General features: G+C 37.3%; 2 protein-coding genes across 3 annotated transcripts in view; both read right to left on the reverse strand.

Moving 5' to 3' along the window:
* Positions 1-779: 779 nt before the first annotated feature.
* zgc:194209 (uncharacterized protein LOC570908 homolog) lies at positions 780-7815 on the reverse strand. 2 transcript variants are annotated; one of them, XM_044186256.1, is made up of 10 exons: positions 7728-7815; positions 6773-6862; positions 6279-6400; positions 5792-5893; positions 4772-4924; positions 4556-4671; positions 3439-3599; positions 3171-3366; positions 1265-1508; positions 780-1163 (listed from the first exon to the last, which is right to left on the reverse strand). In XM_044186256.1, coding segments are annotated over exons 1-9 (1155 nt in total). In that variant the 5' UTR covers positions 7730-7815; the 3' UTR covers positions 780-1163; positions 1265-1295. The 2 variants fall into 2 exon arrangements, with proteins under 2 accessions (XP_044042191.1, XP_044042189.1); XM_044186254.1 differs by having other exon boundaries at positions 780-1508.
* Positions 7816-10230: 2415 nt separating this feature from the next.
* The window catches only part of rassf3 (Ras association domain family member 3), a 94458-nt gene continuing 88707 nt past the window's right edge, over positions 10231-15981 (reverse strand). Inside the window, exon 7 of the mRNA XM_044186891.1 lies at positions 10231-15914. Coding sequence (XP_044042826.1) covers positions 15765-15914 — 150 coding nt within the window. The 3' untranslated portion in view covers positions 10231-15764. The remainder of the gene's footprint in view (positions 15915-15981) is intronic.

Raw genomic sequence — 15981 nt, forward strand, 5'->3', positions numbered from 1 at the left:
GAGCTGCAACAATTGTCTAGATTAATCAATAAATTGTTTACTCTATTAAATGTCAAAATACCTGTAACAAATTTGCCAAGATGTCTTCAAATAGCTTGTTTTGTCCTACCAACAGTCCAAAACCCAAAGATATTTACTTTACAGTTATATAAAAACAGAGAAAAGCAGAAAATTCTCAGTTAAGAAGCTCGAACCAGCGATTATTTGGCATTTTTGCTAGAAAAACAACTAATCAATTAATCGTTTCAGCTCTATTTGTAACACATTTGTTATAGAGGAGTCTCACTGAAATGTAAATTTAATATCAAATATTTATTTAAAAATCTATCATTTCAGTATGGTATTAATAGTATACATTCCCACCGTTTTCAGACAGTTTAACGTTCACATTTCCAAGGTACACATCAAAGTCTGTTTACAGGTCTTGGAGAGTACTACTGCATATATGGAAAAAGTTGTATAAAAAAGGCTTTTGTGCTGATAAATTGCCTCTAGTGATGTCACTTGAGTCAGCGTCGGTCGGGGCTGAAGACTACAAGTTTGAAAATTAAAAAATCTGTTGGTGTGGAGTTAGAAAGAAGTGAGCTTACCAGACCTCTGTAGCTTGCTCCTCATCTCTGCTGCAGGCTAGCGGCTCGAGGCTACGTTAGCTGCTACTAGCATAACACAAACGATTCACCAAGCTGTCGGCGGTTAGAGTTGGATTGTGGGTAATGTAGGCGCCAGGTTTTGACATTGACGAACAATGTGTGAAATAAAAAAAAAAAAGATGGTTCTGGTTCATCGACTTTTATACTTTTAATTTCTTAAGCTGTCTATCGTGGGTGTGATAATTTTATAGGAGTGCAATGATAAATCGCTGGAGTAACTCCACAGTATTTTGAGTATATAACACAGATTTAGCTCACCAATTTTGGGACACTTAATGTCTTTAGCTCTAAAAAGTACGTCAATTTTCGTCCATCAAGTGGAATTTCATCACTTACAGTTCATCGTTTAGGCAGATGGAAGGTTTTTTTCTGTTCCAACAGGAAGTTTGACTTTTCTAAAAATGTCTTTAGATGATCATAGTTGCTCAGTCAGTCCGACCTGAAACCACAACATCCAGGTTTGATCTATGAAACCTCCACATGTCGCTCCAGAGGTGAACGTCGAGTAAAAACCTTAAAAATGTAAAAATTCAGAAGCGCCACAAGTGTCATCGTAGCTGCTCAATCATGTACAGAAACTTAAACTGTCCAGAAATAAAAATGAATTAGCCTACATTTAGTTTCTCTGTGTTCAGCTGTGCTCCGTCAGCAGCTCGCCCATCCCTCCAGGACGGGCAGGAACGGCAGGTCGGTGCTGCCCAGGTAGGTCCTCCCTCTGTGCTGGAAGACGTCGCTGATGGCCCACGTCAGGCGGCCTTCAGGGTCGTGCAGCGTTCCCACAATCTCACCGTCCAATCCCAGCTCCAGGACCAGAGCGTAGTGCGGCAGCAGAAGGTTGTACCAGCTCAGAGGAATCACCTGGCAACACAAGTACGTCAAGTTTAATAAAGTTACAGTTTGCGGATATACAGGCGCCTGAACTGCAACACATTTAATATTTAAACGCTGGTATGGTTCGTTAGATTTTACACAAAATACGTCATTTTGGCGTCACCCGGGGATATAAGCTTCAGACCTGTTCCTTCCAAGTGTGTATGTGTGTGTGACAGCAGTGTATTCAACTAAAAATGTGTGTGTGTGTGTGTTTTACAGGGTCCTGCCCCTGTCCTGTCAGATTTCACACTATCTAGTCTCAGTGCAGCCTGGAACAAAGCCTGTTATTCTCTACTGACTGACAGACAAAATAATTGTGAATCACACAGCGTTTCACAAAGAAGCAAATGCATCATGGGAGAGTAGATTTGGTTCGAACTCCTGATAAAACTGCTCCTCTAAACTGCACAGCTGAAAAATGTTGGAGTATCAGGATCTTTGGAGTTCGATGTTCGTCAGTGTTTTGAAATTGAAAGAATTTTGGGGGGATTTCTACAGCCAACAGAATACAGCTCCTGGTGATATTCAGTTGTTTGTTGTTTTTTTTTAAATTAATGTGGCTATGTTAATGCTAAATTATTTAAAATAAATAAATAAATAAATAAGAATACAGTTTCTGCCAAAAATCGTCAGGGTAGAAAAATGTTTAGGCCACAAGATTAAAGACTTTATGAAAACAAAAACAAAAATTACTGCTACAAAACACACATAACCTAAATATGAAGGTGATCATCTTAAATATTTTGGTACATATTGTGATCCTGATTATTAATATTGATGATATGGTATATCTCAGGTTTGGGTAACAATATTTTATTGCCCCTCTACATTCACAGTTTTAGAGAAGTTTATAATAAGCCTAATTTAAACATGAAGACACCATGAAGGAACTTAACAAAACAAAACGCCCACATACCCCCCGTCACACAAATTTACATGGTTCTAGAAATGAGTCGCCATTTTGGCATCTCAAAAAGGCAACCTTGGCTTGTCATACATGCAATATATCAGATTCTGTTTATGTCCCAAGATATATGGTATCACATCAATCAAATACTGGGGCCCCAAAACCACCCGTTTTGCACTCCCCCCCTATTTTCAAGGGCCAGTAATGAAAAATATGACATCTGCTTGTTCCTTTCAATCATTTGGATCCGTTGTACCCAGTTCTGTCTGTGCCCCTACCACATTTCATGGCTCTAAGAGTTACATGTCTGAAGATATTGAACCCTAAAAATGGCTTCCGGCCTAACTTATTGTTTGGTCTCATAACAGTTTGAACAAAATCTAAAATGCAAACAAAAACCTCTACCGGATTTGACACAGAATGACCCTTATTTGCTATAATCTAACATTCGGGGTTGCAGTTAACAACCCGAACAGCCGAGGATCAGATTCTGTACTTGACTGCAGTCATGTGGTTTCAAAAAAAGTATCTCCCATCACTGATGATCCACTTCCAGTAGCTAATAACGTGCTTTCAGGACGTGCGTGTCGCTCTTCCCTTTATCACTAATCCCTCCATTTCTCCAGAGATCGTATCGATTATATCAGATGTGGAAGAAACTGACTATACTGTTATCAAACAATCAGTTAAAGACCTGAGACGTCAGTGCAACCTGCCCAGTGGCTGTAAAACACACGGACCTTGGCCAGGAAGCGCTTGACAGCCGGGTACGGGGCGATCATGTCCAGGAAGGGAGGCATGACCTTCCGGAACCGCGTCGTCGTTATGCCAACCAGGAATGTTCCGTGGTCGCTCAGGCGGATGTTGTCAGGGTAACCGATCATGTTGTCCATGAGGATCTCCTTGGTACCAGCCTTCGGGCCCTTCAGCCAATATCTGAGAGAGGACAGAGAGTCAACTGAATATCTGTCCTCTGAGTAACTGATGTTTATCCTATCGTGTGTGTGCCTCAGCACGCGTCCGATGCTGGTCTCCGCCAGCAGCAGGAAGTGTTCGTCAGGCGAAAGGACGACGCCGTTGGGCATGTAGAGAGAGTCCAGCAGGACCTTCACACTTCCTGTCTCTGGATCGTAGGAGAGAAGACGGCCGAGGCTGTTCAGCTCGATCACCTGAAACATCAAACAGCTCCGTTTGGTTTGGTTTACTTTTGTCTAATTTAGCTTAGTGTAGTTTTTGTTTAACTTCTAGTTTGGTTTAGATTTTACTTTCATTTCTCTTTTTAGTTTAGCTTATTTGGAGTAAATAAAATCAAGTTATGAAGACAAAACGCATAGATTTTCTTAAAAAAAAAAACTAGAAAATTACGTAAATTCAATATACTGTCATATAAAACCTGTACACTTAAGTTTACATCAGCTTACTTTAGCTTCTTCAGCTAAGTTCAGACTTCTTTAGTTTGCTTAATTTTAAAATCTGTTTAGTTAAGTTTAGTTTAGTTTAGCTAAATAAGAAAGTAAAATGAGCTGGACTAAGTTTTTTAGTGTTTAAGTAGTATTTGTAGTATTCCTTCCTTGCTATACGTTTAGTTTAGTTAAGTTTACACTACAACAAAAATAACATTGAAAAACATAAGGTTAGGATAGATTTTATAAAGAAAATCAGAAATTTACACTTAGTTTAATGCCGTATCATTTCCACACATCTGTGGAATTAGGTATTCAACCACCCGTAATTATTTTACGTCTATATGACGCTCCTGTTTCTATAGTTGTCCATCCGATTGGTCCAAACAAAGTCACATTTCCTTTTCTCATCAGCAAGATGCTGAGCTGAATGGACTCTTAGCATTCTCTGTTTTGGCGAACTGGCCGGATGGACGGGTAAAAAGAACGAGTGTGTCCTCGTGTTTTTTTGGAGGGCCGCGGTTACCAAGCAACACTGAAAGAAACCTTGGACTCTGCTTGTATCAGCTTTCCTGTGCTTGGTTTCAATATCTCACCCTCTTTTTGATGCTTCACGGTGCTTTTAAATTTCAAATCCAAAAGAGGGGATTGGAAGATCTCTTTAAGGCTGACGCATTCAGCTAATTGGCACTGAACTGATCCATCTTTTCCCGTCATCTCACCTCCAGTTTGACGTGTCTGCGTCCCCAGCGACTGGAAGAGTCGGTGAAATAAACGATCCCAGTTTGGGATGAAATCTCCACGCCGTTTAGGAAGGCAAAGGGAACGCCATCAGCACCTGAAGAACAAAGGAAAGAAGGGTCACAGACAAAGAATTTATTTACAAATTATAATTAACTGGGCTGTATTCAGCATGCATACCAACACACACACTATACCCTGCGAGTTAGCCAGGAGCAGAGTCTTTTCTCCAGTTTTGGGGTTGACGCTGTGCAGCCCAAAGTAAGAGTCAGCAACTATCAGCTGCCCGTGACGATCCAGACGAACACCGTGAGGACGACCGCACACAGGCTCATAGTCTGTACTGCTGCCTGCAGACACAGACACACAACATGCATGTTTCTATTTTATTTGCCTATCTGCTATAATAAACTGAGCGAAAGATGGAGCAGAGCAGACATTTAAAACTGAGGAGAGAAGAAGAACTCTAAACACAATTTTGTGATTATAAACAAAACAACTGAATCATTCATTTCAAAATAATGGTTCTTGAAACTAAGGCTTATCAATCAGGTATTTCAGTAATACCAGTTTTCAAGCAAAATATAAAAAAAAAAGGAGGACTAGATCAATTTTAAGTGATTTCCATATGAATATGTGGAAGGGAAGAGAAAAACGTAAGCTTCTGATCTATGCTGCTAACAGGCCAGAGTCCCTCTAAATAATTAAGAAAATAAATGGTGAAACAACAGAGTGTTAATGCTGTAAAACTGTATTTTTATAATACAATTTTCACCATGACTTTTCTCCCCCATTAGTGATTTCATCAAATTTTTCAGCTGTTTAAATAATGAGCCCCGAGTATGAGGCAAGTCAGTATCTCAACACACTTTAGATACGTTAGAATAAATTAAGTACTAAATAAATGAAATTTGGTACACAAGAAAGAACTGTTTTTTCTTCATCTATTGAATTTGTTACCAAAACACTGTAGGAAAAGAAAATTAACTGCTGATGTTATGGATGAATTAAGCTTACAAAGCTTTTTTTTGTAGGCCAGGCAAGTCCTAACAGCACCAAAATACTGACTGCAAAAGAAAAGAGCAGCAATATCAGGTCGTTTAGAAAAGTGTAATTGAGTGTGAAGGAAAGTGTTGGAGGAAAAGAGGAAAGATACGGTCGTCCCTGAAAAAAACAAAGAAGAAGAAACAGACGTGAAAAAATTAAAAAACACAAACCACATTCTGGTAAATTCTGTCCCATCTGTGTGATGAGGGCGAGGCTGTCATCAGGACCGATCCTCCACAGCTTCCCGTCCACGGTCCCTGTGTACACATTACCTGAAACACATACAGGTAAGGGTAAATAACATCATGGGACACTTAAAATCTCCATGGAAACCAGTATTATAGAGTATTAATTTATCTATAAAAAAAAGTATGGAAAAGAAAGGTACAAAGCAGCGCTGAAAAAAAAAAAAGTAAAAATATCTCTGAATAAATAATAAATATGAAAAATGTGTCATCCAAGCAGATAAACTCAACATGTCACATGAGACATATAGTACAGGGGGCAACAAGGGACAAAATACCTTGCACAGAACACAGGCAAAGGTCAGAGGTCAAAACCCATCAGGCCCTTAACGAGATAACCTCTGAGAATCACAAACTCTACAAAGCTTAAATCACTTGTGGAAGTCGCACACATAAAATCCTGCACGCTCACCCTCCTCATCAGCAGTGAAGGATTCTGGTCCGTGTAGTTTCCCAGTAAACAGCCTGCGGCCCTTCTGCAGTCGGGTGTTGACAGCCAGCGGCCCCTCGAGGGCCGGAGGAGGCCCCTTCAGTCTGGAGGGACAAATTTGGGTGGATTACCATGACATCTGGTACACACATTCAGGAGGTCATCATCAGGTCAAAATTCGTCCAATACCTGCAGAACTCATGACATTCCCATCAGCCTCAGCTGCGCTTTGTGTTTAGTGCTAATTAGCATAAGTTAGCATGCTAACACTAAACTAAAATGGTGAACATTATATCTGCTAAACATCAGCATGCCTGCATTGTCACTGTGAGCATGTTAGCATTTAGAGCTGCTAGCATGGCTGCAGACTCTTGTTACTTCTTTAAAAAGTTTTTGGAGTAGTTACTGTATATCACGCATGTGTGTGTGTGTGTGTGTGTGTGTGTGTGTGTGTGTGTGTGTGTGTGTGTGCTTACACGTGTGGTTTGGGGTCTATGGGAGAAGGCAGCAGATAAACTCCCACAGCCACAGCAAGCAGAGCTGCTGATAACGATCTCTTACCCAACCTGACAAGAGCACAAATAACAAACCATGGGCCATTAACCTGAGACTGCAGTGATGCTGATTGTTTTAAATGTTTTCTAACTTTTCTAGTGAACACATCATAGTTTTCTAAGGGTCAAACATCTGCAAAAAAACCAAAAAAAAAACCCCAAAACAAACTCAAATATTAAAAAAAAAGTAATAAAATAAATAAATAACAGAATTTAAAGCCTCAACTTCAAAAAATTAAAAAAGCATCAGCAAAAATGTTGTTTTATCCCTTCGGAGGTACTTACTTCACGCACATTTTACTTTTAATATAAAAACTTTAAGGGTGTTTTTTAAAGCTGCAAGTGAACTTTGACATGTTATGTGTAAGTTTCACAGTATTGCGTCACACAGGATCTATAATATGCAACGCACTGCACAGATTGTCCCCCAGGGGCCCTAAACCAGCACATATTAATTACATTACATTACATTTTAATTGTTGTTACTTTATCAGCTGGACTAAAAGTTACCACTGTGTTGCGAAGACAAGTTGACAAAGCTTTGCAGTGAAACAACAGCGTCCCCCTGCAGATGCATCATCAAAAACTGAGCTTTTGTAAAATGCGACCTGGCACCTTGCAGAAAGCCAATCTCTATTCCAAAATGTGGACGTTTTATTCTTTCTTTGAACCTGCATATAATACTATATGTTTTATTTGTGCACAAGTGCTGTTCACGTTTGTTTGATGCCGAAAATAATTCTGGCTCTAATCGGTTCAAAAATTATCTTGAAGTGTCTTTTTATTACTCTTACAACAAAAATTGACAGATTTCTGAACACAGTTCGGCGACGCAGAAAGAACCTTCAGTTGAAAATGATTAAAGTATCAAACTTACATTGTTGAGTTTTGAGTCAGCGTCTCTTCTTCCTGCTGGATCAAAGAGGTCTGATGAATGAGTGTAAAACACACCAGAGTATATACACTAGAGCATCCGGCGAGGATCTTCAAAATAAAAGTGTTTCCGGACCATTTGTGCCTCTACATTTCAAGACTTCTGGATGAGACATTTACAGTAAGGTACCTACTTTACATTTGCAGAGACAATGTTTTAATGTTTTGACTACATTACTGAGGGAAATATACTTTGCTAAAAGTAAGAGATTAACATCAGCATTGTGCAAGGTGGGACTAAAATATTTTAACAAAGCTTGGGTCAAAGATTGGCTGTTTTGGGCCCCTACTGACTTCCAGTTTCACATAAAGTACAGCGCACACAGCAGACGCAGACCATTCCAGCTTCATTATTTAGCCAGGTACCCAGAATCCAACCACTACTCCTACTCTGGATTAATACAGCCCGCCCCAAGGTTTGTGGGAGTCAATTACTTAGCGGTACTTTAATTAAACACAAAGTTATTTAGGTACATGTCCCCTGCGAGTACAATATGAACCAAAAGGTCTTCAAGGTTTCCTCCCAGGTAATTGTTTAGCCAAGGTGATAAGCCACTCAGATCTTTGCGGTCTCATGGCCAGTGGTGGAAGAAGATATTTTACTTCAGTAAAAGTAGCAATACTACAGTTTAAAAATACTCTGTTACAAGTTAAAAGTCCTGCATCACAAGCAAAAGTACCAAAAGTAAAAGTACTCGTGCAAATGGTCCATTTCGGAATCATATATATTATATAACTGGATAATTATTGATGCATTAATCTGTTCATCACTTTAATATAGCAGCTGGTAAAGGTGGAGCTAACTTTAATTACTTTATATACTGCTAGGTAACGTAACCTATAATAATATATCATAATTTATTAGTTGATTTATATTTTGTTTTAATAATTTGAATCTGTAAAGTAACTAAAGCTGTCAAATAAATGTAGCGGAGTAGAAAGTAGCATCAAACGTTAACACTCAAGTGCAAGTCAATTAATTAAATTAACAAAAAAAAAAAAAAAAAAAAAAAACAGTTTGGGGCCCCTGGGGCAGTTGTGTTTGACTACTTCGTTTCATAATTCAGATTTTTCAAAACCTCTTCCACAAACATGAAATGATAAATGTAAGTGAGACACTCTGAGCTTTTACTTTGAAGGCAGTGCTGACAGGCTCATTCCTGTAACTTTACATGTGACAGAGTTTAGTGTTGGTGTGTGAGACAGGAGGGGGTTCCCACTTCTTGTCTGTGAGGTGATGAGTTGGGGGTCAAACAGAGGACAAGAGAGAGGAACTGCTCCAGACTACAGTCCTGCCAAAATACTGACTGCAGCAGATCTGCAACACTACTTAACTGTTTAAACACAATAAATAACACTGTCAAGTATAACTAAAGACTGCTTTGCTAATTTTTTTTTTTCACACAATACCAGGATTTTTAAAGCAAAGAAACACGCTTTGTTTCTTTTCTATTAGCTAAATATGAAGCCACAGCCAGGAGCCAGTCAGTTTCACTTTGCATAAAAACTGAAAACAGAGAGGTAAAATTGTCATTTTTCCACTTCAGTTTTTGTACAGATTAAACAAACAAGGTATAATGTGTTAATTAGTGAGCTTTAAATGTGCTGGTAGGAGCCAGGCTAACTGTTTCCCCCCGTTTCCATACTTTATGCTAAGCTAAGCTAACTGTTTCCTGGCTGTGGCTTCATATTTAACAGACAAATACGACAGTGGACTCAATCTTGTCATCTAACTCTGCAAGAAAATGTCAAACTATTCCTTTACAGCTCACTTTGTGACCAAGTGTTAAAAACCACAAAGACGATCATTTTTCCAAAAGGGTGATTTGATTTGATCAACAAAGAAACTGGACTAATTTGTCAAGTTTATCTGTAGATCCAGTAAAAGTCTGTTAATTCAGTAAAAACCTTTGTTGGTTTGGGAACTCCAGTTAAATATATGGCTGCAACTATTTATTATTATTTTCATTATCCATTAATCTGCTGATTATTTTTTCATTAATGGATCATTTGGTCAATAAAATGTCAGAAAATAGAAAAATTCCCATTACAATTTCCAGAGTCCAAAGTTACGTCTTCAGATATCTTGTTTTGTTTGATATTCTTTAAAAATATTCAGTTTATAATGATATAAAACAAAGGAAAGTTCCAAATTCCCGTATATGAGAAGCTGGAACCAGTGAATTTTTTGGCATTTTTGTTTAAAATATTACTCAAACAAGTAATTATCAAAATAGTTGCAGACTGATTTTTCTTTCAATCGGGTAATAAATTAGTAGACAAATCTTTCAGCTCTCGTCAAATATATTAAAAATCAGATAAAGCAATTTGCAAAATAATCCCATTTACAGTAATTCAACCTCAAAAAACCCAATGAAATCAAAATGAGAAGAAAACAAAAGAATAATAGCAAAATCTGAGATAAAACACATGAAAACACACAACGCTTTTTTTGTTTTAATTTCACCTTTAATAGATGCAGCCCGCCTTGTGAGAGGAAAGGCCACATTTGGTAACGATTCAGAGAGAAACCACACGACACCGACAAAAACAATAACCTGCCTCAGTTAACTGTTCGCCTACAGAGGTCTGATGAAACCCTCCGTCTGTCCTGCAGGTTTGTTTTTCTGTCTGCAGCTCCTCGTTCTGCTGCTGTCAAACTTTAGAAAGGCACTGCTGAGGTCCGAGCTTTCAGACCCGAGCCCAAAGGCCGAAATTCAGCTAAATCTTTCACTAAAATACGGCTTCTATTGACTTTAATCTCGAGTAGACAGATTAGTGAATTGAAATAAGAGGATTTATCATTATAAATAATCTCTGAACTTCTTATCATCCTTTCTTCGATTCTAAAAGACGACACTCATTTTGGATTTTGCAGCTCTGGTCTGAAATTAAACCCCTTCCCTCAATCAAGTGTCGAGCAACAGAGTGAACTTGTGAGGAACTCATCATGTGAGATAAACCTGAAGAATCGCGGAGCATCTGTTCTCTATAGTCTGTCCCTGCGTACAACAAAAACAGCATAATTGGGGAAAAAAAATAATGTCAGTAAATGGCAGAACAGCTACACACACACACATCTTTGGCATTTAACATTACAGTTTCTGGCTGTTCAATCTGAATATTTTGCCATTTTTGTCAAACGGCTACTTCTAAGCTCAAGAATGAACCTTAAAGTTTGCACACAGCCTTAAAACAAGATCTCTGAATACATATCAGGTATCATATATCAGCTCTTCATTCATTAACACTACTGGCCCAAATGCTTTTCATGATAGATACATTTATCAACAAGCCTAATTTATATTACTAGCAAATCTGATAGCATTTGAAAAGTAGTATTTGTTTTTACCCATCTTGTCAGCATTTTCACTCCAAAAATTATTTTCCAAATGCCGTCTGACCCGCTGTTTCATCTACAATAATGCATGCTTTAATGTTGAACAGCCCAGTAGTGTGTGCAGTAAGCATGTATGTATACAAAGAGACAAACAGGAACACATGCGAGAGTCGAGATTCAACCAAAAGTTTCACAGTCTAAAGAGATTCAAAATAAAAGATTCTAAATCTGCCACACTGTACATCCATTTGTTGAAAAAAGAAAAACATGTAATTATGAGTGGAGCTTAACAAGATCTTTCAAAATAAGAGTATTGCGTATTAGATGTTAAGATAAAGTACAGAGTGTGATGGCGGTAGTTTGCAGATTAAACAGGAGGAAAAGGAAAAATCAAAAACCCGTCTTCCCTGAATTCAAAGTTAAAGTGCCCAAAAAAAAATTAAAAATTGATACGACTAGTCTGGAATGATGTGTTTTAACAGCTAAAGTTGTTTCTCAGATACACAAACAAACAAAAACATGGCTTTAAGATTCATTAACTGTTTTCATGCAGACTTTCGCATCATTTTAAATAATATACGGAAGCAAAAAAAAAAAAAAAAAAAAAAAAAAAAAAAAAAAAAGGCCAAAATGGTTTGAGCTTCATAAGCGACTGAATGCCTAATTTATGTGGTTTGAATTCCCAACTTTGAAATATCCATCAGTTAATTTCAAGTTTTGCTAATTCTTGGCAGCCCAGAATTGAATTTTACCAGTTTGAGCAACTTGATTTTATGACTTGACTTTAATTTTTAAATCCAACAATGACCAATTAAATTTGCTCTAAATTCAGTGGTATTTAAGTTTCAACATTTAGTATTCAGGGGTACTCCAATTATCTGTTATTGCACTTCTATAAAGTTTGGGTTCTTGTGACAGACATATTAAAAAAATAATGATAAAAAAATAGTACAGGTCAAGCTCCAAACATGCTGGCTACATTTCCCATAATGCAACTCAGTGATGTCTCCCATTAGACCCTCCCTGCCTCCTAAATGCCCACTTCTGTCAAACTCCACATGGAGGCTTTTTTGTTAAAAAAATTTAAGCATCAAGGCAAGTTGAGATAACCCTGATTACATCATTATGACATCATCAGGGTTATTTTTTTATTTCTTATTATTTCTCCTCATGACGAGTTAACCCATTAAATGTCACAATTAGGTATTCAGTCACTTGTAAGATTCAAATTCTTATGGGTTTTGTTTTGTTTTGTTTTTTTTGCTTCCATAGTTTCAACCCAGTGTTTAATAGTAGAATAAACTAGGATTAAAAACCCTTTAAATAAAACTCTAAACTATATATGTTTTTCTCTCCTGTCGGAACAGGCCTCTAATATATTTTGCTCCAGGCAACACCACAAAAATATCTTTGGTTATAACAAAAAAAAAAATCTATAAAATTGTTTGACACAGAAATGAGAGTATAGCTGCAGTATTTGTCCACTGGATGGCGGTATTATACAACAGTTTTCTACAGAAAAGCACTGCAGCAACATCAGTTTGACTTCATTCAGCACCTGCAGCTCAAACAATTAAGCATTTTACATATTTTTTAATGACTTACAATAAATTTTAATAGTCTGATTTATAATTTTGTTTGTCTTTGTGATTTATCTCTACTTGTTTGTCTGTTGTTTCCTCAAATATCTGACTAAATGATTCAAAAAGCAAAAAACAAGGATTTTTCCACAAAACGACATTAAAAACGAGCCTCTTTGGTCTCTAAGCCATAAATGATAAATTACATATACTTAAAGAAGAAGACATTGCATATATATTTAAGGCAGCTATTTACTTGCAACACCATCAAAAGGCCTAACGAACCTTTCATGAACCCTAACTGCACAAAACTTTTTTACCTTCTTTTGCACTTTCTAATGCATATCTTTAGTTAATGTTCTGTCTTTCCATCCTTTATTTTATCCCCTTGTCTGTACTACCATCCTTTCTTTCTTTCCTTGTTTCCCTCTTTAATATTATTTCCTTTTATCCACCAGAAAAAAAGCCGACACCCGTGTTGACAAGGAGGTCAAAGCTGCGCTTTTCAACTTGAGATAAGAGCACAAAAACACAGGCGTTTTAAATGAATGCCTGCCAACAGACAGACAGGAGAGCGGCACAATGCAGCCATTTTCCCTCCGCCGTTCTCTGCAGCTATCAGCACTTACAGACCTCCTTTTCTCTCAGCTGTGGATTACAGGAGCTTTCATGAAAGCAAAAAGTGAACAAGCAGTTAATCATGGTGACTTGTGGTTTGAGGAAAATCCCGTTATTGTCCTCAAGGTTATGGTCACACTGCTTTTATGACAATCTTTCCCATGCACTGCTCCTCTGGCCATTTCAAAAACAAAACATATCTTCTGTTTCTTTCTTCCTTCCTCCATCTAATGTTTCTCTTCTACTTCCTCTAAACTGCTCAGTCAACTTCCAGAAACCAGTCAAATCTCTCTCCTCCCTGCTCTGAACATACAGGGTCAAAGATCAGGGGTCTATCCAAACTACGTCAGTTTGTCATGTTTCGTCAAACTCAGCTGGTGGAGTGGAAATGCAAACAAAGGCTTCAAATCCAACCAGTTCGTCATCATCATCCTCACTCGTCTTCAAATCGCCATAACAAACAATCTTTACACCCAAAACTGAATTTATTTCTGTGCTCACAAACTTCTATTTGACTCTATTATTTTAATCTTTCAGTACAAACCTTTCTTCTTTGATTATGTGTCAGTACCCACAGTCATTTGTGTCCTGAAAAACCTGAAATTCACCTCTTTTTATATCGCTGTACCTTCGTCTACAACATTCAGTTTCAGGCCAATCCCCTCTGTGGAGTCTGAAATGTGCCAATAATAATAATAATAATAGAAGATATAAAATAGCAATTATTCATTGTTTAATAAAATATCGCAATATAATTATGCATTAAAAAACAAAGTAAAACGTAAGTAAATATGAAGATATTTTTAAAACTTATTTTTAAATTTAATTTCTATATTGTTTTTGTAAAAGGAGATAAAAGCAGGAAAATGATGGAAATAGGAATCAAAGGATTTGTCACATTTTGCTGCTTATTTGCTTTAAAGATATGTAATGGAGGATGGTATATATATATATGCATCCTGGAAAAATGTATAATGAAAAGATTCTTCTTTTTCAAAAAAAAAAAGACCAGTGCATTTGCCAATTAACAAATTGAAAACAGAAGAAGTCGTTTAAATTGTATTTTTTTTCCCATTTACTAATGTGTCTGCTCATTAAATTAAAATTGTAAATGTTACAGCAGGAAACATGATTTTTGAGATGGAATATTAAAAAAAAAAAGTTTTAAAAATTTCAGCTATTATTCATTTAAAAGAAAAAAAGGAAACATCCTTATTAATTGATAAATGTAAAAATCTTTTTTACTTGCACCAAGTAAATGGTGTACATTTAATTAATCAATTGTTTTTTTTAAATGTATCAATTTTTACATGTTGCCCCTGGTGACCTAGTCTGTCCTGTTATTTTATTGTTTATTTTGCCATTTTTTATGTTCTATTAAAAGCAATAAAAATAAAGAAAAACAATAGAAAAATTAAAATAAATGTATCAGTTTAAGCTATAATTAAATGTCTTCAATTTTTCCTTTGGCACACTCAAGACTCCATACATGCATCCAGGCTACTTGTTCCTTTCTCACTTCAGAAATATTTTCCAACTTTCAGGGTAATTCAAGCAAAACACAACGATGGTGAAGACTTCTTTACTTCCTGGGTATTCTCTAATTCTCTGATATTCCCGTCATGTACATATGTAGCTGCAGCTTGAGAGATGGTTTCTGATCCACATCCAGTGGTGTCTGATGCTCATGTTGTCTGTGTATTTACCTCTAGTAGCAGTCTGGATAAACTATTCTTCGTGTCTGTGTCAACAACCAGACTGGTGCTCCACCTCTGTAGAATAAACTAAAATAAGACTTTTTTGTTTAAAAAAAAAAAAAACTAAATAAAACGATAAACCGCTTCACCCATATAAATTAAGAAAAAAAATATGTACAGACCTTTGAAATAGACATATTAAATAAAACTAACTCAACATATGGCCTTGAGTCTTTCACAAGTTTAAAGGATAAAAAGGGGAAACGAAGAGGAATCCGATAAACTACATAAATTATATGACAGCAGGACAGAGTGAGAGAAGAAGAAGAGAGGGATGGACGGAGAGAGGGCGAGAGGATGAATGAATATGGCACAGTTAAGTGAATCTTTGGTGTGAGCAGGCAGACTGCAGGCAGCAGTTTGAAGTCTTTAATCCAGGCTGAATCAAAGCTACGTCCATCCAAATTTTGTCCGTTCATCCCTTTATTCACTTGTCCTTTCGCTTGCTGTGTCTCAGTTTATTTCCTGTCCTCTTGTCATCTTAATATCATCCCTCTTTCTGTCTGTATCATCCCTTCTTCCAGGCGCTGGATCCTCTCTTCTTATTCTGCGTTCACATCCCTATCTCTCCATCAAAATTTACACAATTATTCGCCTCGGAGGAGGTAACAAAAAGCAACAAAAAAAAAAATCACCTCCTCCGTCCCTCTAGGGTGGAGTAGTCCTGTTTTATGGAGGTTAATCCTCTAAGAAGGCCCTCTGACCTCCATCAGTGCCTCCTGCAGTCTCTGGCGGTAGGCCTCGTAGCGGCGAATCACCGCCTCCTTCTGCTCATCCTCCTCCTTGTCGAGGATCCGCAGGAAGTTACACAGCTCGGGGATGGAGAATGCATCCCACTGAAAAGAGGAGCAAACTTTATTTATACAGCACATCATGTACAATATTTTGTTTGTTTGTTTTGGA

The sequence above is a fragment of the Siniperca chuatsi genome, linkage group LG23 (assembly GCF_020085105.1).
Source record: "Siniperca chuatsi isolate FFG_IHB_CAS linkage group LG23, ASM2008510v1, whole genome shotgun sequence".
Classification (NCBI taxonomy): domain Eukaryota; kingdom Metazoa; phylum Chordata; class Actinopteri; order Centrarchiformes; family Sinipercidae; genus Siniperca; species Siniperca chuatsi.